Here is a 26,275-nt window from a genome sequence, read left to right on the forward strand (position 1 = left end):
CAGGGAACAACCAGCCAGCCTCTTGTGGGTAATAGGTTGGCGGAAAATAGCACAAAGGCTTTGGCACAACAGCTGGGCAGGGCCAGCAGAGCATAGAACAATTGCCAGTTGTGTCACACATCCACATAGCAAAGGGCTGAGCCATCAGAGCAACTTTGTAATAATAATAATAATAATAATAATAATAATAATAATAATAATAATAATAATAATAATTATTTATACCCCACCCATCTGGCTGGGTTTCCCCAGCCACTCTGGGCGGCTTCCAGCACAATATTACAATACAGTAATTCATCAAATATTAAAAGCTTCCCTAACCAGGGCTGCCTTCAGATGTCTTCTAAAAGTCAGATAGATGTTTATTTCTTTGACATCTGGTGGGAGGGTGTTCCACAGGGCGGGCGCCACTACCGAGAAGGCCCTCTGTCTGGTTCCCTGTAACTTTGCTTCTCACAGTGAGAGAAAGCCCTCGGAGCTGGACCTCAGTGTCTGGGCAGAACAATGGGGGTGGAGATGCTCCTTCAGGTGTACTGGGCCGAGGCCATTTTGGGCTTTAAAGGTCAGCACAAGGTCAGGTGTAGGTTCTCCACCCCAGTTTTATAGGATTCAATTTTGATATCTCTCCCTGTGCAATCCTATGCATGCCTAGTTAGAAGTGGCAGGGATTTATCGGACCATTTTGTTGCATAGCCTTTCTAACTTTGCTTTTCAGAGACATGGGGTAGGGAAGCATTGGAGGTCAACGTAGGTTATTTGCAATTCAGCCCTTGCACAATACTGTAGAAAATAATAACGACTAGCTCTTTTTTCTTTCCTTTATCCAACCATGTTTAGTGAGTATACGTCCACTGTACCTGTTTATTATTTGGTGAACTGTGGGTAACCTGTGCTTTGAAAGGTCAGCACAGCACTGGGAAGACTTAAGATTTCAAAACCTATTTTGTTTCAGGTGGCTCCGGAAGCAGTTCTACTCAGTTGATCGCAACAGAGAAGATAGGTAAATAGAGCAAAAGTTTCTCTTGTTTACAGTGTGGTCTCATTTATTGGGGGCATCCTGAAATCTATGTAAACAGCAATTCTGTTTAATGGCTGTTCCATTGCATTGGAAGAGTGGAAGTCTTTTTGCACATTATTCAGTCCTAAGACAAAGAAGACTAGACATACATTTGAATTTTAAACAAGTACAGTCAAATGCCTCTGTTTTGGAACATTTCAGCTTCTGAAGGTCAAAAACCCAGAAGTAAATGTTTTCGAACGTTTTTTGGAAGCCAAACATCCGATGCGGCTTCCGCTTGAGTGCAGGAAGCTACTGCAACCAATCGGAAGTCTTGGTTGTTGAACATTTCAGAAGCCTAATGTGCTTTTGGAACGGATTATGTTCAACAACCGAGGGTTGACTGTATTGGGAATTACATTTTAGAGCAACTAGGGCTGCAGCATTTAATAAATTAATTAGATTAAACAATGACAACCTTTAATTATTTAAAAATATGTCCCAATTAATTGTGCAACTTTTTCTTGGATATGTAAACCATCTGAATCCATGGTTGTGATCAAGAAGCCTCTGTGGAGCTGTAAAGGGGAGGTACTATTGGCAGACATAGCACAGAGCACCCTTCGCCAACCTGGCGTCCTCCAGATGTTTTGGTCTACAACTTTCATCTGTCCCGGCCAGTATTGCTGATGGTCAGGGATGATGGAGTTGTAGTCCAACAACACCTGGTTGGAGACAGCTGGCACAGAGAAAGGAAACAAAAGAGAGCTGGGAAGCTGATGATAAGTCGAGCAGGATCATATAGGTCTGGGGAGGTGGGAGAAAAAGAGTTGAAGCCAGGAAGGGATCAAATGAATGTGCAAGTCTCTGCCTGGAGATGAGACATTGATGTAGATTTCCTTGCCAACCAAAGGCCATCCTGAGTGTCAGCCACAAAATGAGAAATCATTGAAGTAACTTAAAGGCTGGGTTTTTTTCTACCGCTTTCCAAGCACCCTGAGGTCATTGAATGGGAAGAACACTTGGTTTGATGGATTTGAAATCTGGTTGCAGTAGTGCCAGCATGATAAGTTTGCATTTCCAAGACAACTATCTTCTTCTTCTTCTTCTTCTTCTTCTTCTTCTTCTTCTTCTTCTTCTTCTTCTTCTTCTTCTTCTTCTTCTTCTTCTTCTTCTTCAAATTTGTATACTGCCTTTCATCCAAAGATCATTGGGCGGTTCACAATGTAAACATTAAAAAACAAACCAGTAACTCCCCCTCCCACAAACACATTTAAAAGCCCATAGAATGATTCTACTTTGCAAGCTGCTCTTTATTAACCACTTATTATAGGATCTGTGAATACATAGGATATCTTTGGCATGTTTGCTTATATTGAATCCAGGGAGAAGAAAAACTGTGATGTGCATTTTCTGTCAAGTTTAGAAGAGAGCAAAATGGTGTCAGTGCCAATGTGCCTTGCCATCTGCCCTTCTATCTTAAATGTCCTCTTCTATTGCCTCTAGGTCCCCCCGCTCCGCCACTCAACACAGATTTCCTTTAATGATGTTAAGAGAGTAGTACATTAACCTTTCAGTATTGATTTTTTTAAAAAGAACTTTTTCCCTCGAGAGATGAAATGTTTTAACCATTACCACTGAGTGCAAAAATAGGAGTCAGAGCACAGGCCCTGCCAATAGGAACGTGGGAAGCTGCTTTGCCCTAGGTCAGACGGTTAGATCATCTAACCCATTATTGTCTCTTTGGACTGGCGCTGGCTCTCTATTGTCTCAGGTGAAGGTCTTTCCCATCACCTTGATACCTGATCTCTTGAACTAGAAATGGTGCCGGCAGCAAAAACCACCTGCCTGCAAAATATAAATGCTGCAAGAAAACTTTCCGAAGGTTCCACCTTACAAGGGTATGTGCCACCAGGAAAAATGCCATTGTTGCCATGGTGACTGAGCATCTGATAGATTTGGTAGTCTGCAAGATCATCTGTTTTGCCCGTTTCATTTTTTAAAAAGTCTTCCTGCGAGACAGACTGAGCACCTATGTTTATTTAAAAACATTTCTGAGTTGTTTAATATTTAAAGATTTCTTAAGGGAGTAGGGTTTCCTTAGACTAAGGGAATAGTGCACAATTAATTCACTGTGTTAGGACGTGGCATGTCTCCTTTGCAAACAGGGAAAGGGTTCCACGTTGCTGGTAATATCTCTGCTCACGCTTACATTACAGCTTTCAGCCCTTCCATTCCTGAAATGTAGCCATTTCCCATCAGTATTGATCTTGTTCTGCAGCCGCAATGGGGATGGTTGGATGTGTTCTAAGGTGCACTCTCACAGGGGAACAGTTAGGTCCAGCAGTGTCTACACCCTAGATTGCCCTCCAGAATCCTTTGCAGTGCAGATGGCGAGTAAATCAGTGTGGAGAGTCTTCCTTGAGATAAGTTTGAAAGCCACTGCCATGAAGGAGGAATGCTAGAGAGTTCACCATCTCCCACTACTGCAATGATGTGCTGGGAGACACCTCACGAAAGTTACTCTGCCCAACCACTAAAGGCACCGGAGCCCTGCCAAATGTAGTACAGTCGTACCTCTGCTTACGTATCCCTCTTGATACGTAAACTTCGGGATGCGAACGCGGCAAATCCGGAAGTATTTTTCCGGGTTTCGCCCCATGCAGAAGTGCTAAACCTTGAAATAAACAGTAAATTGCAAGAACTCAGGCCAGGAGGAAGATGAATTTCAAGGTTTTGTTTATGTAATGATAGGATGAATTCAAATAGGAATCAATTCCAGTATGATAGTGAGGCAAATAAAAATTAATTCCAGTGGAAAAAATCCCAGGACAAGGCCCCGTTTTGCTAATTCATCATCAGCAATGTTTTAATGGTCTGAGCTAGCAAGGCAAGCGTACTTGATACACTCTGACCATTAAAACATTGCTGTTGAAGAATTAGCGAAACAGGGCCTTGTCCTGGGATTTTTTCACTGGAATTAATTTTTATTTGCCTCACTATCATACTGGAATTGATCACTATTTGAATTCATCCTATCATTTGTTGTTTTGTTTAGTTGTTTAGTCGTGTCCGACTCTTCGTGACCCCATGGACCATAGCATGCCAGGCACTCCTGTCTTGCACTGCCTCCCGCAGTTTGGTCAAACTCATGTTCGTAGCTTCAAGAACATAAGTATCATTACATAAGTAAAACCTTTTGAAGACTTACTTGAAATTCATCTTCCTCCTGGCCCAAGTTCTTGCAATTTACTGTTTATTTCTGGACTTCACCAAGAACTCAAATTTCTACAGAAATGCTAAACCTTGCTGCGCGCATGCGCAGAAGCGGTCCTCCAGTTGCGAATTCCTCGGGATGCCGCCGGACCTCTGGAACGGATCCCATTCGCAACCGGAGGTACCACTGTACTTGCTTGATACCACAACTTGAAACCCTTTGCATCTCTTTCCCCAGCAAATAAATACAAGTTGCATTTCCCTTGTGTCTCCAGTGCCAAAGGCTGCCCGGCGCCTCTGCTGCTTGCTTGTGTCCCTTCTCCCTTGTGCAGTCGGTCTTCCTATTTCCTGTTCTGGCAGGAGGCCTTGGCTTGGTCGTTATTTAACCAGGAGCTGGGACAGAGGCAGCCCCACAGCTCCCAACGCACCATGGAGGCAAATAATGAGCAACATCTGTCAGCGAGGGCGGGGTACATTTTTGCATGATTTGCATATTGACAAGTTTGTGTCGTGTCTTCAGGAGATTATTGCCACCTGTTTTCTGAATACTCTGCTCCGTGGACATGAGGGGATGGTTCAGCGTGCAAAGCAGAAAAAATGCTAAGTGCTCTCAGTGGATATAACAAGCCAGCCTGGTGTTCTAAATGAACCTTTGTTTGTATGTGTCTTCTGAGCTTCCCTGTTTCCACAGCCCCTTGTCTGAGAGGGCGAAGAAACAAAGACGCAACTGGCTGGTGTGCTTTGAGCAAGAGCCGTTGTTGTCAGAGGAATAAATAAGCTGCTCTTTTGTACAAGAGACCTAGATGGTAAAAGCAAGGTCTCTCAAAATCTGAATAGCAGTTATCTTCTTTGTGGGTATTTGACTGGCTTGTGTGTGTGTGTACATTTGACCAGCTCTTCATCAAGGGAATCTTTACAACCTGAATAACAAATAAAGCTTGCCATGCTGGCAAGCAATATGAGATTGAAGTTGGGGGCCCCCAGGGCAGTAATAATTAAGGGTGCACCTCAGGAAAGAACTGAAACTCTGCTTTTTTGCTTAAGTGCAATGCATTGTGCTACTGCTGCTGTTATTGGCAGCAGAGGGAGGGCTGGGGCGCCAGTGGGGGGTGCGCTGGGCGCCACTTGCCCCGGGCGCCCAGCTACGCCGCTGCTTGGCAGCGTTCAGTAAAAAAAGATACCTACGTTAAAATTATAATGCAAAAGCAGCCAGTAGACCAAAGTAGACATAAAACAAATAAAGACAACCAACAGGTACTAATGGCCAGCAAAAAAAAGCTTGAGAAAATAAAATGAGGTTTTAGCAAGTGCTGAAATGTCCTCTATGTTGACGCTAAACTGGTTGCATAGAAGGCACCACTCACACATACTGGCAGTGGATTGCTCACATGTTTTTGCTTGCTTGTCGGCCTGCTATTTGAAACCTGCTTGTGTACTTAGATTCTTTGAGCAAACGCTGGAGCCAACACATTTGCAGTTAGGTGTGCTGCAAATATATTTTTAATAAAGAAAGAACAATCAGAGTTTGCAAGCTGTTCTTCAGGCTAAGGACAGCTAGGGAAATCTGGCGTGCTCGAGGTAGTGGTCCTCCTTGGCAACTGAGCTATTGATATGATTTCCTCCCACACGCACCCGATCCACACAGTAGACTCATGTGTTGGGACGAAAGAGGCATGGGTTGCATGCACACCTGGCCAGAAGCTGGAATTAGACCTCACATACTTCAGGAAATGCTTTTTACTGCATAAATTCTTCCTACTTGCAAAGATCACCAAAGGAGGCTCTGCATTAGGTGCTAACCCTTGTTGAGAGGCTCAAATTGCCAAGTTTGGCATAGATCAGGCATAGGCAAACTCCGGACCTCCAGATGTTTGGGGCTACAATTCCCATCATCCCTGACCACTGGTCCTGTTAGCTAGAGATGATGGGAATTGTAGTCCCAAACATCTGGAGGGCTGGAGTTTGCCTATGCCTGCCATAGATGGTCCTCGGTGGTATCACCTGGTACTCTCTGTCTAGTGAAGCTCCTTGGTTTATATCCTGATATACACCTCACTTTAAGGCACTTAAGTGGGTCTGTGTAAACTATCCATTTGTTCATATTCCAAAAGTGGATGAACACCTTCCAAATAGCAAGGCTTTCCCTATTTAAAGGTGGGACTCAGGAAATTCAAGGACATTTTCCCAGTTCCAGCTTGCTTTGAACTTCTTTCTTTTTTGCTCTTTGTTCTTAGAGAACATGTGCTATAGAGTATAATGGAGACTAGTGGTGGGTGTTCAATGGCTTTGATATGGTTTTGGAATCTGTACATTTAATTTCTAGACTCCTGCAATTATGCAAGTAAGAGACATGCCCTTTTTACCATCTTTGGGGGGGGGGCAGAGGAAAGCCTGCTTCTTAGACAGATTGTAAATTACCTTTTCTTGTTTGCGCCATGTGTTTTTGGTTACTTTCAGAATAAAGCCATTCAGTAATACTGTTCCTGGAATTAGCTGGGTTAAGCCTATCCACATCGGCTGCTTTGCTGTGCACACTCTGCTGATAAACAGATATTTTGGGTTTTGTAAGAGAGAGAGATATCCCTAGTTGCCTTGAAAATTTCAGTGGTGGCAAGTGAAACTAACCTGTTTTGTGAGGTTTGGGAGTGTTTGTTTTTAAGTTTTATTCTATGTGCAAATAGTAGGTGGGATTGCTTGTCTGGCAAGCTCTCAGGGCCCCTTTCATTGCACAATCATGATGATTTGCGCTCATGATACTGTTGGGGCAGTCACACATGATGCCACTTTCAATACTATTTGCACCTGCAGAAGTTTTGGAGTGACCACACCACACCATTTCCAATCCAATCTCCTGCTGAAATCCCATAACTTTGTATATCACAAATGTTCTGCTTTATTTTTGTCCCTCTTTTGTAGCCATTCTGCAAAGCAGTAATGTGGTAGCACTGGGGAAGCATTGCAGAACAAACTAAAGCAGAATAAATCCAGCACTAATGATTCAAGAATATGCTGCAGAGAATTATTGCTGGTGCCCATCTTTCTTGAGCGACAATGGAGTGTGACTCTGGGGGTAAAGTCAAACTGTTATGTTAGCAGCCCTGAAGTGATGATCTCAGGGCGCAAGCCTAGGCAGTGTGTATGGAGTTCCTGGGGTGCCCAGATGACAAAACTCCCCTCTCGGCCTCACAGTTGGGCCAAATGAAAGCAAAGCAATGTGTTTGGCACCAGCTTGGGTGCAGGAGCTGCTGGAAGGAGGTGCGCAAGGTGCCATCTTAAGAACTCCACTCCAGATTTGTGTAGATACCCCACAAGGCAGCTAAGGTTTACAAGCCCCATCTGCCCCTCACCTCGCTCTACAGAATATGCCTTCAGTAAAACAGCCTGGATGGGTTCTGAGCTGGAATGTTCATATAACCTTTCCCACTGCACATGTGCAGCAACATGGAGTGTTTTGTACTATAATCTGAATATGAGAGTTGCACAAAGTCATTGAATTTGCAGCTGTTATAGTTACAGAAATCCTTGCATACTGGTGTGTGTGTGTGTGTGTGTGTGTGTGTGAGAGAGAGAGAGAGAGAGAGAGAGAGAGAGAGAGAGAGAGAGAGAGGTGAGGTGGGGAGATGAACTCATGATTACAGTGTGGAAAACTGATTAGTAGCCATTGGTCCTTTGTTCAGTTTCTCAGTTCCCCTTCCTCCTCTTGGAATGCAGACACTGTTTTCTCACCCACTGAGATCTGGAAGTAATAAATGGGTAGTTACTGGGTTCCATTTCCTGACCTAATGACTGGAGCTATAATCCTCCAACTGCAAGGTTGTCTTGTCTGCAACATGCATCTCTCAGGAGTTCAGCTGGGAAGGATTTTTTAACTGGATTAAGTCCAGTGCTTTCCTGTGCTGCTGTGAAGGGAGTTCTGCAGTCTCTCTTCCTGGGGAGAGGGGACCATAGTGTCTGGGTTGCCAGGAGCACATGATTTCTTTGCCAGCAAATCCTCATCTGAAACTGATTTGCTTGGATTTCATCAGTCATCCTTTGGCTGACAAACTATACTGAATAGGTTTTTCCTCTCAACATCAATTTGCTCTGTCGAACAGAGAGAATCCCTGGACAAACGTAAACCTCGTTAATTAGCAAATGGTCGAGATCGGAATGTTGAGAAGGCCCCTTTGATTTGATTACACACTGCAGAAAAGGTAAAATATGTTGATTACATAGAATGACTGGCAGTAGTGCTCCTAAACTGAACTTGCACAATCTAAGAAGGACAAACGCATTTAATGACAGATAACTTAAAGGTAAAGGGACCCCTGACTATTAGGTCCAGTCGTGGATGACTTTGGGATTGCAGCGCTCATCTTCGTTTTACTGCGTACAGCTTCCAGGTCATGTGGCCAGCATGACTAAGCCGCTTCTGGCGAAGCAGAGCAGCACACGGAAACACCGTTTACCTTCCCGCCTTCCTTGCACTAGCGTGCTTTCGAACTGCTAGGTTGGCAGGAGCAGGTACTGAGCAATAGGAGCTCACCCCAGCGCGGGGAATCGAACCGCTGACCTTCTGATCAGCAAGCCCTAGGCCAGGCATCCCCAAACTTCGGCCCTCCAGATGTTTTGGACTACAATTCCCATCATCCCTGACCACTGGTCCTGTTAGCTAGGGATCATGGGAATTGTAGGCCAAAACATCTGGAGGGCCGCATTTTGGGGATGCCTGGCCTAGGCTCTGTGGTTTAATCCACAGTGCCACCTGCGTCCCTTGACAGATAACTATTCTATTGGAAAAAGGCTGTAACTCAATTGGTAGGGCTAAGAGAGACCCTTGTCTGAAACCCTGGAGAGCTAGTGATGGTCAATGTAGACATTACTGACCTAGATGGACTCATGACCTGACTTATTATAAGGCAGCTTTCTACTTTCCTATTTTGGTAATTGGACCAGTCCATTATTCCATGTTATTGAAATTCATTTAAGTTAACAGTCCAGTATGCATGGCACTCAGTGAAGAAATGCTGTTCCCTGGCACCACACTTTGGAGTCTCCTTGCCAGGTAGGAGCAGAGCCTCTCTCGAGATAATAGCAGTGTTACTCTACTGCAGTGTTTTCCAACCAGTGTGCCTCCAGATGTTTTGGGACCACAACTCCCATCATTCCTGACCACTGGTCTTGCTAGCTAGGGATGATGGGAGTTGTAGTCCCAAAACATCTGGAGGCACACTGGTTGGGAAACACTGCTCTACTGGGTCTTGCGTTAGAGTCATCAGCAGTTTATAATGAAATGCTGCTGAATGATCTAATCAGGCCAGCAAGGGAGAATTCCCTGCAACTAGCAGACAAAAATGGTTGACTAATCACTGTTCCTATTTTGAAACCTTACTGGATAGCATATTGGCACGGGTTCAGATACCCAGTCGCATCCAGATGATCCTGGCATTGCTGAGCAATGACCCACGAGCAATATAGTTTATCGAAAATGGGAGGCTTTAAAATAGCTTTAACATAATATGTGGAGAGGCCTTCAGTAAAAGGATGGAGTGTCATCCAGAGTTCATAACCTATTCTGAATTTGTGGCAACTAATTGCACTTTAATGATCATCATATGTATGCTTATGGGAGTGGGTACGATATGATACGATATGATAATCTTTATTGTCATTGTCCCATGCAGAACAACAAAATTGAACATCTACATCAAACTTAAACAACCATCAGCATAATTACCCCCTAAAAAAACACTAATACCCCTCCTGATTTACCCCCTAAAACTCTGATGCCCCATGACTGAATACAGACCCTCCCTCACAGACTGCCTTTCACTGCATTCAAAATCGAAATCGCTCTTGGATAGAAGCTATTTTCTCAGACGGCTAGTCCTGGTCTTTATGACCCTGTACCTTCTTCCAGAAGGCAGAAGCTGAAAGAGATCATTTCTGGGGTGCTCACTGTCCTGCACAATATCTGCAGCTTTCTTATAGCACCTGGAGGCATAGATTTGATCCACAGTGGGAAGAATGCATCCAAGTAATGGAAAGTGGATTAATCTGTTCCAGACAGGTCCGCGGAGTACTTAAACTGAAAATACTCAAACCGAGGCGTACTTAAACCGAGGTATGACTGTAGCTAACTGGGGGTGCAGACCACCAGGGTGAATTGCTTGCTTTGTGCAAAAGTTGTGAATATTGCCCATTGTATAGCCCAGTATATAGTTCTGGGGCAGAACTTGGCACCAGTGACATGGAGAAATGTAGTCATGAGGTCCTGGAAGCAAAATGTAGATTGCTGGGAAGAAGGTAGTCCCTGAAGTCACAACCTTTGGCCCGTGGGCCTAACTGGGCTCCCCTGGCCATTTCCTCCAAACCCAAACCCACATGCACCTGCCCTGCACTGGATGTCATGTGTCGCGCCAAGTGTGGGGTAGGCAGACGCACAGGTGCAGAAGGCAGGATTGAATTTCCCACATATTAGCTGGTGTGTCGGGAGTTCAGTCCTGCTTGGTCCACATGTACCAGTGAGTTCCTGTAGGGAAATTGCTTGCATGTGCAAAGCTTGCAGAAAGCAGAATTTGAATCAGCTGATGTGCAGAGAATTTGATGCTGCTGCGGTGGTATATCCCACACCTGTCAGTCACTTGACATTGATATGTGCAGGAGGAAAAATAAAGATCTGGCTTGTTAGGACAAAAAGATCTAGCTTTACCCTTCTGACATTTAAACGATCGTAACGTTTTTCATCTTCATCTGTGGGGGAAAGTTATATGCCACACCAAATCTTCCTCAGCTGCTGTCTACTCTCCCCCCCCCCTACCGCCCCCAATCAGTTTAAAAGCAGCTTTGCTGCTTTTATTTTATTTTATTTAAGTTCATGCTTAAATGAACTAGATGGGCTTTTCTCTTCATTTAGCAAGCTCTTCTAATGTTATTGTGTATGTAAACTCCAATAAGGCGTGAAAAGTGTTAGGAGGGGTGAACTTCTGTGTGATTATGGATGGTATTCAATGAATTCAATGAATTACACTTGTGCAAGGGGACTTCCCCTCCATCACCCCCAAATCTGCTCCAGAGGGAAAACCTCAAACCAGAAGATTTAGGGGGGCTGCTGGGGGCGTGGATGAAATGTTCTGTTATGCAGAACACCAGAAGAAATTGCCAAAATATATAAAACCAATTCGAAAAAATGTTGGAAATGTCAAGATAAAATAGGCAATTATTTCCATGGCTGGTGGCAATGTGTTAAAATATATGAATTTTGGAATAAAGTACAGTATATGAAAAATTAAAAAGGATGTTAAAAATCACATTTGAAAAGAAGCCAGAAATATTCTTATTAAGTATGGTGCCTAAAATATTCAAGAAGATAGGAAAAATATATTATTATATGCCTGTGCAGCAGCTCAGCTTCTCATCACAAAAAATTGGGAGAAAAAATACCGACAATCTTCGAATGGCAGGAAAAATTAGTATGAATTTAGCCAAAATGACGGCAGCTATTAGGAATTTATCTAAGCAAAAATACAAGGCAGATTGGAAGTATGTTGATGATTATTTAATTAAAGAAAATATTAATACAGATTTGGTGATTTGCTTGAATTGAAATACACACAGGGAATCTTTTTTTAAAAATTAAGTTGATAATTATGTTAGATAAAGACAATTATGTTACCGTATATTCCGGCATATAAGACGACTGGGCGTATAAGACGACCCCTAATTTTTCCAGTTAAAATATAGAGTTTGGGATATACTCGCCATATAAGAAATACGACCCAGCGTATAAGACAACCCCTGACTTTGGAGAAGATTTTCCTGGGTTAAAAAGTAGTCTTATACGCAGGAATATACAGTAGATAATTATGTCAGGAAAAGTAAGATAAGATAAAGCAAGATCAGATGAAATTAAAAGAGGAAAGCGATGTACAAACAATAGGGAGTCAATTCCTCCCCCCCTGTTTTTAATTTTGTATTATATTTTGTACTCTATAATTTTGCAATTTATAATTTGTGAATATTGATGGAAATTTGCTCTTTTTTTCCTTTCTTTTTTCTTGTTGGTGTTATTTCTTTTTCTTTCTTTTTCCTTGTCCTTTCGTTTTCAAATGTTGGACTTTTTCAGAACTCTGTTAATGTTATTGGTGGCAGAACCACTGCACATCTGCCACAAAACCCCAGTGCAATATCATATTTTTGTGCTTGCAGGGCATGGACTTCCTGCTGCCCTGTATGAATAGTTGGCACAACCTAGAATGTGTTCCCCTGTGGCCCCATGTGGCAGAGCAGTCCTTGAGGATATTAGGCAGCCTTATTTTCTCATCTGGGAACCCCTGCTAGGCTTCCAGTGAACCTGAAACACAATTTGGAAACCCGTTTTCTTAAACAGACCCCTGAAGCCCACAATGACTTTTCTCCAACAGCAAACAAATAGATTCCCCCCCCCAAAAAATAACTTTCCCCATTCCTCTGGAAAAAGTTCCTCACATTTTACATCTCAGTGCTCTGCCTCCTTTTCCTTTATTTTCTCCTCTTCTTCCTGATGCAGATTGAAGAGAAACCATTTCCCAAACCATTTCTGAAAACTGTCCAAGTGATGGCTGGGAAAGCAAACAGACCTGTTTTTCTCAAGCTGTGGGGGTTGGTTTTTTTTTTTAAAGCTCTTTTGAAATCATTTCAATCTGCCGTTTGGGAAAGGCCCAGAGGAATTATGGCCTTGTTCCTTCCCAAGTAGTATCCTGCAGAAGTGGCAGCTTTAATAGGCTTTCTGAGGTGTATAATTTTGGAGATATTTAGAGGTAACCATCACTTCTGCAGGGGACTGTAGGTGGTTTTGGCCTATCACCCTCCTTTCATTGAGTTGCCTTCGGTTTTATTGTATTAGCCTGTTATTCTGGATTTAAAGCGACAGCTCAGATTTTAGGAACCTGACAGCAACCAGGTTGTCTGTGGCAGCTGCAACATCCGAGGACTGGGGTTATAAACACATTTGCTCCCCCAGTGACTCTGGGGCCAGCCACCGGAGCCGGAAGTTGTGAGAGGCATCAGCAGCCCTTTGAGTGAGGAAGCCGTGCCCTCCGAGGGATGAACACCTGGCTGCTTTGGCAGCCATTTCTGGGCCAGGGTCATTTCCTGTGAGGCCAGCTGTGACCCACCAGGGTGGCAGTTAGAACATCTCAGGAACTGCAGTGGAGGGACCTATATGTGCTTTTGCCCCTCCTTAATGGCTCTTGGCTTTTAAATTGTATTTTAAATGTATTTTAGGTAGTCTCTGGAACTTAGGGGTTAGTGAGAGGTATAAATGCTCCATGTGAACATGCCCAATAATTTATTTTCTTATTCTTTACCAATTAGGATTTCTGCGAAGGATCTGAAAAGCATGTTGTCTCAAGTGAACTACCGTGTCCCTAACATGAAGTTTCTGCGCGAGAGGCTAACAGTAAGTACTTGATATTCTTTGCCCCTTTAAACATGCATTCTCTTCGCAGTCATTGCTATCAGCTGCACCGGAGCATCAATTGGGGAAGGGCCATAGCACAGCATTGTCTACTCTGGCCTAGCACCAGCTCTGTGGGGTTTCAGAGAGAGAAATGTTTCTTCTGCTCACCTGATCCTTTTAATTGGAGATGCCAGAGACATAGCTGCCAAGTTTTCCCTTTTCTCGCGAGGAAGCCTATTCAGCAGAAGGGAATTTCCCTTTAAAAAAAGGGAGAACTTGGCAGCTATGGCCAGAGATTGAACCTAGAGCCTTTTGAATGAACATATGCTAGAGAGCATATGCTCTACCATTCAGCAAACTATTAAGAGACTCTGGGCATCCACTCCCACTTTGTATATTTAAAAACACACCAGGGGATTAGTGTTAAAATACGGCAGTCATCTCAGCACACAGGAGAACTTAGGTGTTATACATGACTGAGGACGAGTGTTATTTATTAAGAGGATTTCCTCCTCCCTAATCTCTCATTTTAGGATGTGGAGCAGAGAAATGGTGATATCACATATGGACAGTTTGCCCAGTTGTACCAGAGTCTGATGTTCAATGCACAAAAAGGGGTGAGATGCTTCTAATTGTAATATTTGATACTTTGTAAAATCTATGCCTCCTCTTCTGTTTTGGTGCTGTTCCATTTCCTATTACTTTCCCTTTTGTTTTATCTAGCATGTGAATTGAATACATTTCAAATAGCAAATTGTTTCCCTCACCTGCACCTGTCACCCTAACTAGGAAAAATAAAATCTGTGCCTACAAATGGAAGGTGAAAAATGGGAAGCTCCTTTTTGCAGTTTAGTTTCTAGTGCAGTGTACAGATAAGCCTGATCAGAAAAGTGAAGATCACCAACTTTCTCACATCAGTTCTGGACACAGACCAGGACCTGCAGTTGCTATGTGTGCTGCTGACCTGCTATTGTGAGAGAAAGGGACTCAAAGACAGACAGTAGAGTTCTGAAAAGGAAGAGGTCTCAAGTTTACTTGCCATTCTGTCTTTGTTTTTACAGAAAAAAAAGGGTTATGTGAGCTCTCACCATTTGTCCATCTCCAAGCCCCAAGCATCTCTCTAGCTTATTTTATGTAAGAATTACATGACACTCTTCAGTAAGAATATTTTAGGGCAGCTTGCAAATAAAACAACAGAACAATAATAATAGTAAAACAATGATGAGAATGAGTGGCGTCATTGAGTTGTCCCCCCCAGCCCACATCTTTTATTTCATTCATTTCATGTGTGAATATACTGAAATAATGATGGCAGGCACAGCCTAAAATAATAGGCTGTGATTAAGCCGTTGCATATATTTACTGAAGTGTAAAGTGTGACACTGAATATACCAAGCAGAATCAGCTGATGTACGCCTTTTTTCTCCTTATGCAGATGGCTATTCCATTCTTGGAAAGGTAAACTGCTCCCTTTCCTATATACAGTGGGAGGCTTGAGTGGGTTGGAAATTAGACTTGTTTATGAATGTATGTTGACATTTGACTGCAGACTGCTCGTTTCCTCAATAGGACCCTATTCTCAATATGTCTTCAATGAAGGGCCTTGTTATAGAAATGCTGGGCTGAGCTGTTTGGTGGTGGAATTTCTAAATCAGGGGTGTTCAAAACAGACTCTGAGGCTAGGTTTCTCTCATCCCATTCTTAGTTCACCATTGGCATAGCAATAAATCTATTTCGTAGCAAACTGCAAAATTCAAACAAGTTGGAGTGATTTTTATCCCCGTTGCTGTGACCACCGAACTTGGAATTTTGCAGATAGATTGAACTAGCTGGTGCAAAACCCAGCCAACTTTTCATTTTAGATCTTTTACTATCTTTTGATTATTTGGATTAATGCCTGTCAGTGCCCTGGCCCAGTGGCAAAGTGGGTTATCTGGAAATGATCCATTTCTATGTAGAGATCCTCTAGCACTGCTATTTCTTCCTTTGATTTCTTTGACTCATTATTGCCCTGTGGGAGAGGGAGGAGCAGAGACAAGGAGCAAGGCTGTCCTGTATGAGGATGGTTGAGGCTCCCTAGTTGCTTTCAGTGATCCATCTCAGCTCCGACACTGCCTTCCTTGTTTAGCCCATTTCTCAGTGCAGCAGCTGCTTGTTCTGCAGGGCGATGCTTTCTAACCAACGTGTCTTGTCTGTGCTTCCTCCTCCAGCAGTGCAGAGAGATCTGAGCACTGCAGGGTATCACTGAAGGAGTTCCAGATGTTTTTGCTAGAATACCAAAAGGTGAGTTCGCGCAATAGAAAGGGAAATGGAGAAAGAAAGCAGCACAATGTGATCATCAATGGCTTTTTTTGGACACCACTCAACACAGTGTGACCTCTCGTAGGCAACTGAGAATTCTGAGTTCTTTAAATAAAGTTGGGTTCCTTGCACTGGTGCTGAGAAATAATTGGGATCTTTCAGTAACAATTAGAAAATTTGAAACAGCAGTGCCTTATTTCACAGGTTGCGCTGACACATAAGAAAACAATATCTAAATCCCATGTAACTATTATTAAATAATAACCAAACAAGTGCTCTTACACGGAGACCTGGCTCCTCATCAGGTGTACTGTGTTAGCAGTCACCTAAAAATGCATATGGAGGCAAGAGAGAAAATACCGTAAATCCTAATAACACTTCACTGGGCAAAAGTGAACAAAAACAGTGTCTATAATTTGAGGGAAAAGTAACAGAGAGGCATTTCACCAGGCCTTGTCCATTGCAGGGAAACACTGAACCCAACATGCAGAGGAAAAGGTCCCTTAGGAGTACACAGCCAATCAGAGCATATGTTGCCTCAGTGTTGATCCTGCCACTATATCTGGTTGCTAAGCAGGCCTCCTGTCCCCCTCTTGGCTAGTAGACTTTAACACTAACAAAAATAACTCTTAAGTTACAAACCGAATGAACCCTCCTGTTGCACATCTACCATGCTGCTAACCTTCATGATTGTGGTCCTGAGGAAAGGGGGATGAGGGATTAAGGCAGGATTCAGGATGTGGTTGGGGAGCTGGACAGACCAGATGAGACCAGGCGCCAATGAGAGTAGATGCTTTAGGCTGCCTTAGAACCATAGTGGATTTTCCATGACATCCAATTTCTCTTCCTCTGAGGAGGCCCCCCTCCCATAGTCCTAATCCTGACGGCTGGTTAGTAGGAATGCAGCATGAATCTGCTGAATTGGGTTTAAAAAAAACAACAACTCTGTGCTGCTGTGTCTCATTTTTATGTTTTACAGCTAGATGGGAAGCATTTTAGTGCTCTGCATTTCTAATTGTTTTATAGACATTTTTCTTTGTCATAAGCCACTTCAGACAGAAGGGAAGTGGCATGCAAATATTTCAAATCACTGTACAGCTGGAGAACAGTCTGATGTCACATGATGCAGAACACTTTGGATACAAAGGAGGCCTGCTAGGATGGCAGAGAGGCTGCCTGAGTAATAATAATAATAATAATAATAATAATAATAATAATAATAATTTTATTTATACCCCGACCTCCCTGGCCAAAACCGGGCTCAGAGCGGCTAACATCAAATATATAACATATTACCATAAAATCAAGCAATCAATTAAAATACATCCTAAAATCAAATCAGAATCAATGTGAAATCCAATCTGCAAATTAGGGATGGGGACCTCAAATGCTCACCAGGCCGAACTGTTTATACTGATCTTATATGAGCCTGTGAGAAAAGTTGGGGGGGCCACTTTCATGCAAGTTCTTATAAGGAGAGAGGGAGTCAGACTGGACCCAGGCCAAAAGGCCTGGCGGAACAGCTCCGTCTTGCAGGCCCTGTGGAAAGATGTTAGATCCTGCAGACCCCTGGTCTCTTGTGACAGAGCATTCCACCAGGCCGGGGCCACAGCCGAAAAGGCCTTGGCCCTGGTCGAGGCCAGTCTAATCTCCTTCAGACCTGGGACCTCCAAGATGTTATTATTTGCGGACGGTAAGGTCCACCGTGGAGCATACCAGGAGAGGCGGTCCTGTAGGTACAAGGGTCCTAGGATGTATAGGGCTTTAAAGGTTTAAACCAGCACCTTAAACCTGATCCTGTACTCCACCGGGAGCCAGTGCAGCTGGTATAGCACTGGACGAATGTGATCCCGTGGCGAGGACCCCATGAGGAGTCTCGCCATGGCATTCTTGTCCAGGCCACTCTGAGCTCTCAGAAGAAATTGGGAGAATGTGTGGGTGGCGTGGAAATGCAATACGGCTATCACCATTATTATTTGTTGCAATAACAGCGGTTCACAATGGTACCATGCAATTTGGCAAACAACGTTATTGGGAAAAACTGACACAAAAATTAAAAGTAGCAAGAGGCCAAAAAGAAACGCAACAATTTTTATTCTGCCTGGTGTGACTTTATTGATTGCACAAATAATGAGGCATGTGGTAGAACACTATCCATAGTCTGCAGCACAGTATGACATGCATGAAGTAAATATTTTATTTCCCCTCTTTCCCCTCCCTCCCCTTCCTACAAATTCTAACTGTTATTGATACAAAATATATTCAGAAATGTCTTTCTGAGTGTTTATTGTTTTAATTTTATGTAATTGTTGCATGCCATTTGCTCTAACGTAAACAAATATCAATGCAACCATGTTAAACAGTTCAAAGAAAATGAAAATGAATAAAAACTATGTTTAAAAAACACTGGTTCAAATTTAAATAGACCAGGTAAACTGGAAAAACACTCTGTGCTTGTCTGTTTCATGTTGCATGTGGCTGCCAGCTTGCAGTGGTCCCAGGAGTGCATTAAGATATTCACTAACTAGCACAATTTCTGTTTCATCCTGCTGATATTGTATAATGAGGACAATATGCCACTGGAGAAGTAAACAAAAAGAAAACAGCCTGTTTTCTGAGCACATGATGAAGGAGAGGGAGCCATAAAGTCAAAGAGCAAAATAAACCATGTCTCTCCTTGCTCTTCCCTTCATTCCTCTGATGGGAGTTGAGGATGTTATCTGGCATAGGGCATAATCCAAGTTCTGGGCTTGGGGACAGTGGCAGAACCACTGCTATGTCTGAAGCCTGGACAGGAGGTGGGGAGCAGTAATTACACTGTGTCATGCTAGCACAGTAGAGAACAGGCCTATCACTTAGGATCCAGTGGGTCACTGGCTGGCCCAGCTCTACTCTCTCTTTGGCCCCAAACACCCCATTTCAGTGGCTTACATTGGTCTACCTGACTTGTGAAAAGTAATTTAGGACCTCTTGAATATGTGATTTGTTGTCTATGTGAAGCTAATTTCTGTGCATCACTGATTCCCAGAGAGGTTGTTTATTTTCCTGCAAGTACACTTAGTGGGCAGCTGATGTGTGCTGGGGCCTCAAACTCTTACACTCAGGGTGAACTAGACTTTCCTGCCCCACTTTGTACCTGGTAGTGTGCACAGATTGTTCTTTGGATGCATACAAGGAGAACCAAATGGCCGTAATGATGATACGGAAAGGGCACTGTTCTCTAACAATGAAAAAATTCCTTCAGTAGCACCTTAAAGACTAACTAAGTTTTTATTTTGGTATGAGCTTTCGTGTGCATGCACACTTCTTCAGAATTTTTTATTTTGGTATGCGCTTTTGTGTGCATGCACACTTCTTCAGAAGTGTGCATGCACACGAAAGCGCATACCAAAATAAAAACTTAGTTGGTCTTTAAGGTGCTATTGAAGGATTTTTTTTATTTTGCTTTGACTCAGACCAACATGGCTACCTACCTGTAACTCTTAACAATGACTCTCTGCTATGTTGTTTGGGTTTGATTCGCACTTCCTCTTGTCATTTCTCTTTCTTTATAATTTTGTTTTTCCTTGCATGGAGATCATTTTCATCTAGTAAAAATGACATGCTTAAAGTTGTGGTTGCCCTGAAAGCCACACTGGCTTGGATGTTGGCATGTTTCAGTGATGCTTTGAGCAGAGAGGGGTGAAATCTTGTGCTGCATAATGGTTAAGAGCTCTGAGCCCTGAGGTCCCCGGTTGAAATTCTGGCTTGGCTACAAACCCACCATTCCACATAATCCCCAAGAAGATCAGGGCAACTTCCTCTGTGGTTTGCCATTTTCTCTTTGTCGCTACCTTGCTAGATGTAGACTAAGCTGAGAAATAGCTCCTTCTCCAGGCTTCATGCTTGTGCAGGGATTTGTGGCTAGGCAATTCCAATTCAAGCCCAGCAGAATCACCCATCTTTAGCTCTTCATCTGCAATCCAGGGGTAATAATACTGACCCACCTTACAGAGCTATTTTAAGGATTTCTGAAGCAATAGATGTGACACACGCCAAGCACTTTAGGATTGAACTGAATGCTTGGATATGCTGGAAGTATCTGGCTTGTGAAAGTTTCCTCGTCTTCCTCCTTCCTTGTGTTTACAGGAACTTTGGGCTACTAACCTCCTCTTTGTCCAGGACTTCATGTTCAGCTTTCTGAAGGACCCACTGAGGGAAATTGAAGAGCCTTATTTTTCCCTGGATGAGGTAAGACTCCCAAGAATCTACTGGTGTGGGTGTCTGCAGCGGGGCTTGGGGGTGTGTGAAGTGAGAAGGTACATCGCACAAGCCTCTTTTACAGTTCCCCTAGGATGCTTTACAATTCTGCGCTCTCTGATAGGCGGCCTGCTGGCCACGTTGGAACCAATGAACACTTGGCCTCCCTTCCTCCTCTTGCCCTTGCCATTTCCCTGCTGCTCCTGGGGGGGGGGGGTCCACTGGTACCTCAGTCCTGGCTGCCGTGTCTCCCTGTGTTACTGTACATGTGGACAGGTAATAGTCTTCAGGAAGAAGCAGGCCAGGAGGTAGCTATCCTGACTGCTGCCCACTGTAGCGAGTTAACACTACAATGTGGCATAGTTCAACACTTTCTCGCCTCCCCCCCCCTTCATTCTGTCTCTCTTTCTCCCCTTATCTATCTTCTGATATACATCCTTCTCTCCTTACCCACCACCCTCAGTCCCACATTTAGGCTTAAGAGGGATGAATGGGAGGCCCACCCCATTTTGACAACCCAAATTTCTCTGCAAGGAGCAAGGCCAAGTGAAGGAATGCTGTGGGCCAAGTTCAAAAACCTTTTCGGCCATATCTGGCCCCCAGTTAAGAGCTTCCATATCCCTGCCTTATATGATCGATTTCCCGAGAGGTCCGGAGGGTGACAACACAAGAACGGGCCTCCTCTGCAGTGGCTCCCCGTCTGTGGAATGCTCTCCCCTGAGAAGTTCACCTGGTGCCTTCATTATATAACTTTAGGCGCCAGGCAAAAATGTTCATTTTTAACAAGGCCTTTCGTTGACCTGATCAACATCCCATACCCTTTTGAAATGTGGCTCTTATTATTGGATTATTGTTTTTATTTTTATTTTATATACAGTGGTACCTCGGGTTACAGACGCTTCACGTTACAGACTCCGCTAACCCAGAAATAGTACCTCGGGTTAAGAACTTTGCTTCAGGATGAGAACAGAAATTGCACAGTGGCGGTGCGGCAGCAGCAGGAGGCCCCATTAACTAAAGTGGTGCTTCAGGTTAAGAACAGTTTCAGGTTAAGAACAGACCTCCAGAACGAATTAAGTTCTTAACCCGAGGTACCACTGTACTGTGATCTTTTTATGTGAACTGCCCTGAGACCTTCAGGTATAGGGCGGTATATAAATTCAAATAATAATAATAATAATAATAATAATAATACCTCAGTTTTAGAACGCGCCTCAAAAGTCGAACAGGAAACACGGCTTCTGCTGAGTGCAAGACTCTGAAGCCTAGCTGTCAGCTATTGAGTTTCAGTTTTTGAACATTTCGGAAGTCAAATGGTCTTCCGGAATGGATTATATTGAAAAACCAAGGTACCACTGTAGTTTTGTTATGGTTTTAATTCCTGTTTTGTGCTGCTGCCCTTTGGATCCTATGGGATGAAGTGGTGGCATATAAATGCTGTAAAGGAATAAACGCAATTTTAAAAGCTTATTTAAAAACTGCCCTTCTTGTTTTAGTGTTTTATGTGGGTTTTCCCCTCCTTTGTTTTTTCCCCTCTGGGCAGTTCCTTACCTTCCTGTTTTCCAAAGAGAACAGTATATGGAACTCGGAGCTTGACGTTGTACGTCCTGAAGACATGAACAATCCCCTCTCCCACTACTGGATTTCTTCCTCGCATAACACGTAAGAAGATAAAGGAAGTTCCCTGTTTTGTTCTACCTTTGAGAACCTGATTTGCATGATGAGTTTGGCCTGGTTCTCCCCCCACCCCATTCATACCTGTCTCCCATTTGTACCAGGAGGTCAGTATGTTAGCCAACAGCAGTTAAGGGATCTCAGGATGACACTAAACCTGAAATGAATGTATCTGCTTAAGTGATTTCCATATTTTTGCTACAAGAAGTCATTAGAGTGGGACATTTTTGGATTGATACTGTGGCACTGGGGATGAGTGAGATGTCTAATTCCCTTATCCTATAGCCCCAGTCCAGATTGCCTCTGCAACTGGAAATTTCCAGTAGTTGCTCAGGTTAGAGTAAGTTATACCTTGTGCAGCTAATGGCAGCTTCATGTATGTGATCTGGATTGGGGCCACACCCTCCAGCACTATGACTTCTGCACCGATTCCTCCCCTGCCCCTCAACAGCAGCTACTTCCCGCAGCTACATCACATGCATTTTGTAATCTTCTCAGAGCTTCTTGAATCTGTGTTGGAAATGCCTGAGCTATTGTCATTTGCACTGCTTGTTTCTGGAAAACTGGAGGGAGGAGGAACGAAGTGTGAAGCTGGCTCTGAAACGCTCTAGTTTGGATCTTTTGCATAGACCTCTGTAGTTTCACCAGCATTTTGCAAAGTCCGTTGAATTCTTTTTGCTAAAATAATTTTAGGAATACTTTGCATTGGTGCTGTGGCACTGAAGCAGGTGAGGTGGAGTTATACCCAGTCCTTTTCACTAATTTCATTTTGTGCATTGCTGGGAGAAGGAAAATGTCAGCACATCAACCCTTCTTGCCTGGGACACCATGAACCCAACGCCTATCCTGACGCAAACTGAGTTGTACAGTGTACAACCTCCCCCCCCCCCAAAAAAAACCCTGCTCTTAAATTATCTGTTGCATTTGAGTGTGTATGTGTTGTTGTTTTTAACATCGCTGTGTCCTGACACAGCTTGCTGTGATGTTCATAGGACCTTCACTGTTGGTCAAGTAAATGGTTTTCCTGCCTTCTTCTCATGGATAGGTACCTGACAGGAGACCAGTTCTCAAGTGAGTCTTCGCTGGAAGCTTATGCTCGATGCCTGCGCATGGGATGCCGCTGTATTGAGCGTGAGTGCTGGCCTCTTCCCTATTGCTCCCTCCAAGGCTGTTTTCTTCATCCAACTAGAAGTGATTTTGCCTTGGAGCAGGGCTTCAGCTCAGTGGTAGAGCACATGCTTTTGCACACTGAAGTTTGCAGCTTCTGTCTCTTGTTGAGGAGATCTGGCAGCAGGTGATGTGAAAGACCCCTGTTTGGAGTCCTGGAGTGCTTCTGCCAGTCAGAGTAGCCAGCACTGGGCTAGATGAACAAATAGTCTGACCTGCTATCAGGGCCGTCTTTAGCATATGCGCCACTGGGGCGCAAAGATCCGCCCAGCGCCCCAAAATTAACTTTTATTATGCTTATGTCAGACAAATGCAGACAATTAGCGAAAATCAACAATTTTTTAAAACGATTTCTCTAAATGAATTTGAACTGTAAGTGATGAAATCAAAATGTGCCGTTGTGAATGATGCCGGCGCGGTGCGTCTTTGGTAAGTGAGCGCACAAAGTCGAAAGCCCTTTAGTGAAACAGTAGGTATACATTTCAGTAATACCTAGGTATATATGTATTTTGTTTTTCTAGCTTGCTCAAAATTATTTATTATTTCATAACAGGTAGCTAGTTAAGAGCTTAGGCGGCTTCAGCGGCAGGCACCTGGCACCCCCCAGAATTCGGCGCCCAGGTGCCCCGCACCCCTTGCACCCTTGGATAAAGACAGCCCTGTCTGCTATAAGGCAGCTTCCTGTTTTCCACATGTCGCTACACAGGCCCAGCCCAAATCTCTCTGCATCATAAACCTTTCAAGGAAGCCAGGACACTTAATTACAAAAGTTTCCTGTAGCTTGTGCTCTGGTGCCAATAGCATCATCAGTGTGCTGTATGCTACGTATATTCACAAAACTGCTTTGACCTGCCTTCCCTTCCACACATCACTTCCATGTATGTTGGAAGTGTACCAACACTGTATGTTGACATCAAGAAGGAAAAGGAAATGACATTGTTCACTAGAATGGGTGTTCTGCCAGGTTGCTGGCTGCCAGAGCGCTCATGATGCATGCCTCTAGATTCCCTGCTCACTAGAGATTTCCTGCAGAGCTATGCCTTATAATGATAACGCTCTTTGCTTTAATTTCTTGAGTTAGATGCCTTTTCTTAATTATTCCCCTTTTTAGTTGACTGCTGGGATGGTCCTGATGGAATGCCAGTGATTTATCATGGCCACACGTTAACTACCAAAATCAAGTTTTCTGATGTCCTAGCCACCATCAAAGAACATGCTTTTGTGACCTCTGAGTAAGTAAAGTGGGGATTGTGGCATTCTGTCCTCCAGGAATTTTCAGCTCACGTAATTGAATTTCAGGGGCCTCTGACATGCAAACCCTAAATTGCTTGCGGCAGTTTGTCTGGGTGCAAGACTAGAATTTATATATGTGGACCGCTCTCACAATATTTCTGTCTGCAACGAAGCATTGGCGTTGTAGTTGGTAAAAACACCCCCACCCTAAATATTGTCTTCCTTCTGTAACAAATATTAAAACTGGGCTATAAATAACTCTCTATTCATTTGGCTCATACTCTTATTTATTTCATAAAATGTATTTACCACTTGATTGTATGAAACTTCAAAGTGGTTTACGAAAGAATAAAACAGTAGAATCAAGAAAAATTTACAACCCTACCTAAAAGCGTGCAGAAGTTTAAAATACTGAAACCGTTTAAAATTACCTCAACTTTCTAAGCATCTGGAAAGGCTTGTTTAAGCAAGAATGTTTTTAGCTGATGTTGAATAAGCAGGGAGTTCCAAAGTCCAGGTGTTGCTGCACTAAATGATCAAGTTCTTACAGATGTGCACCAGGTATTACATGCACCAGTAAGAGTGTCAGTTCCCCCAATGGAAGCGTTTGAGTGGGCATATGGGGCAAGGTGATCTCATAAGTAAACTGGTCTCAAGTTGTTAAGGGATTTGTAAACGAATAGCAGCTTGAATGTTGTCGGGTGCTTGTCCCTGAGCACAGGTGTTGTATATCGACAGGGCATCACTCTGGGGCGAAAATGTTTTGGTTTGTTTTTTTAATGGGACTAAGTAAAACTGGATTTTGGCATACATGCTGATCAAAACTGCATAATTAATTTCATTTTGCATAAATCATGCATATATATATATATATATATATATATATATATATATATATATATAAAATAGTGACATAATGTGTCCCTTTTCTAATCTTGGGTAGCTGTAGAACCCATGCAAGGCGGTGAAACTTCGTCTCCAGCTACTGGAAATTTTAATCTGCAATTCACTTGACATGAAATGTGGATCCAGACATTTCAGCAGGCTCTGCTAGTGCCCTTTCAAGCATTTTTTTTTTTAAAAAACACCTTGAACTTTTAAAAACCTTAAGCTGAGATTTTCAAGAAGCTGAATTCTCTGCCTGTTACATTCTGTGCGTTCTCTATGCTCCCACAGAGTCACTTGTATATACACAGCCTGGATCATACTGAGAGATGAGTTCCTCCTGAATTACCATAGAATAGCAGCTCTAGCAGCTAGACTCTCCAGTCCACATTATTCTGGCCTAATGGCCATCACTTGCTGTTTTTGTTTGGCTTTCAGCTTCCCTGTTATTCTGTCCATCGAGGATCACTGCAGCATTGCCCAGCAGAGGAATATGGCTCAGAACTTTAAGAAGATCTTTGGAGACATGCTGCTAACCAAACCGGTAGATATCTCTGCTGATGGGCTTCCGTCTCCAAACCAGCTGAAGAGGAAGATTCTCATAAAGGCAAGTCTTTTTCGTGGCCTTTGCTGCTGAGATAACAACTAGAACTCAAAATGGGGATTGGGGGACATGGTTTCTTGGCATTACAGCTTCAAACCCTCTACTTTACAGCAAGTTGCCTAAGGCTAGTTGACCTGTAAGATCTAACAACAATTGATCTGCCTGGCCAGGGATGCCGTGGACCACAAGATGCATCTTGCAAAAACAACAACAACAACCCTGTTTTTGCCAAGGGTGTTTTGTGACCCACTGAATTCCTATATATATATGCCAACCAATATAGCATTCTTGCTGTTTAAGTTATTGCACTTTAACCGGATATGTAATGTGCATCATTCTCTTTTCTGGTAGTGGGGATTTATACAAATAATATAGAATCACAATTATTGCATTGTGAACTGAAGGCAAATAAATGGCCTAAGAAATGAGATGAAGATTAGATTTCTTTACTGAGCTAGGAAACATCTAATATTTATCTTGTGCCTTAGGGTGTTTATGGGAGCTCAGGGGAAAGCTCTCATTAGATACTGAATGTGCCCTA

At 43.3% G+C, this 26,275-nt stretch overlaps 1 protein-coding gene across 3 annotated transcripts in view; it reads left to right on the forward strand.

Moving 5' to 3' along the window:
• The window catches only part of PLCG1 (phospholipase C gamma 1), a 91,987-nt gene that overhangs the window by 40,844 nt on the left and 24,868 nt on the right, over window positions 1–26,275 (forward strand). For 2 of the 3 annotated variants that reach the window (XM_035122995.2, XM_035122998.2), the window contains exons 4-13: window positions 953–1,000; window positions 13,547–13,631; window positions 14,165–14,248; window positions 15,067–15,089; window positions 15,842–15,914; window positions 20,061–20,162; window positions 21,715–21,833; window positions 22,891–22,976; window positions 24,124–24,244; window positions 25,569–25,737. In XM_035122995.2, coding sequence (XP_034978886.1) covers window positions 953–1,000; window positions 13,547–13,631; window positions 14,165–14,248; window positions 15,067–15,089; window positions 15,842–15,914; window positions 20,061–20,162; window positions 21,715–21,833; window positions 22,891–22,976; window positions 24,124–24,244; window positions 25,569–25,737 — 910 coding nt within the window. The remainder of the gene's footprint in view (window positions 1–952; window positions 1,001–13,546; window positions 13,632–14,164; window positions 14,249–15,066; window positions 15,090–15,841; window positions 15,915–20,060; window positions 20,163–21,714; window positions 21,834–22,890; window positions 22,977–24,123; window positions 24,245–25,568; window positions 25,738–26,275) is intronic. The other variant, XM_035122996.2, reaches the window with a different exon arrangement.

Source organism: Zootoca vivipara, chromosome 7, assembly GCF_963506605.1.
Source record: "Zootoca vivipara chromosome 7, rZooViv1.1, whole genome shotgun sequence".
NCBI classification, from domain to species: domain Eukaryota; kingdom Metazoa; phylum Chordata; class Lepidosauria; order Squamata; family Lacertidae; genus Zootoca; species Zootoca vivipara.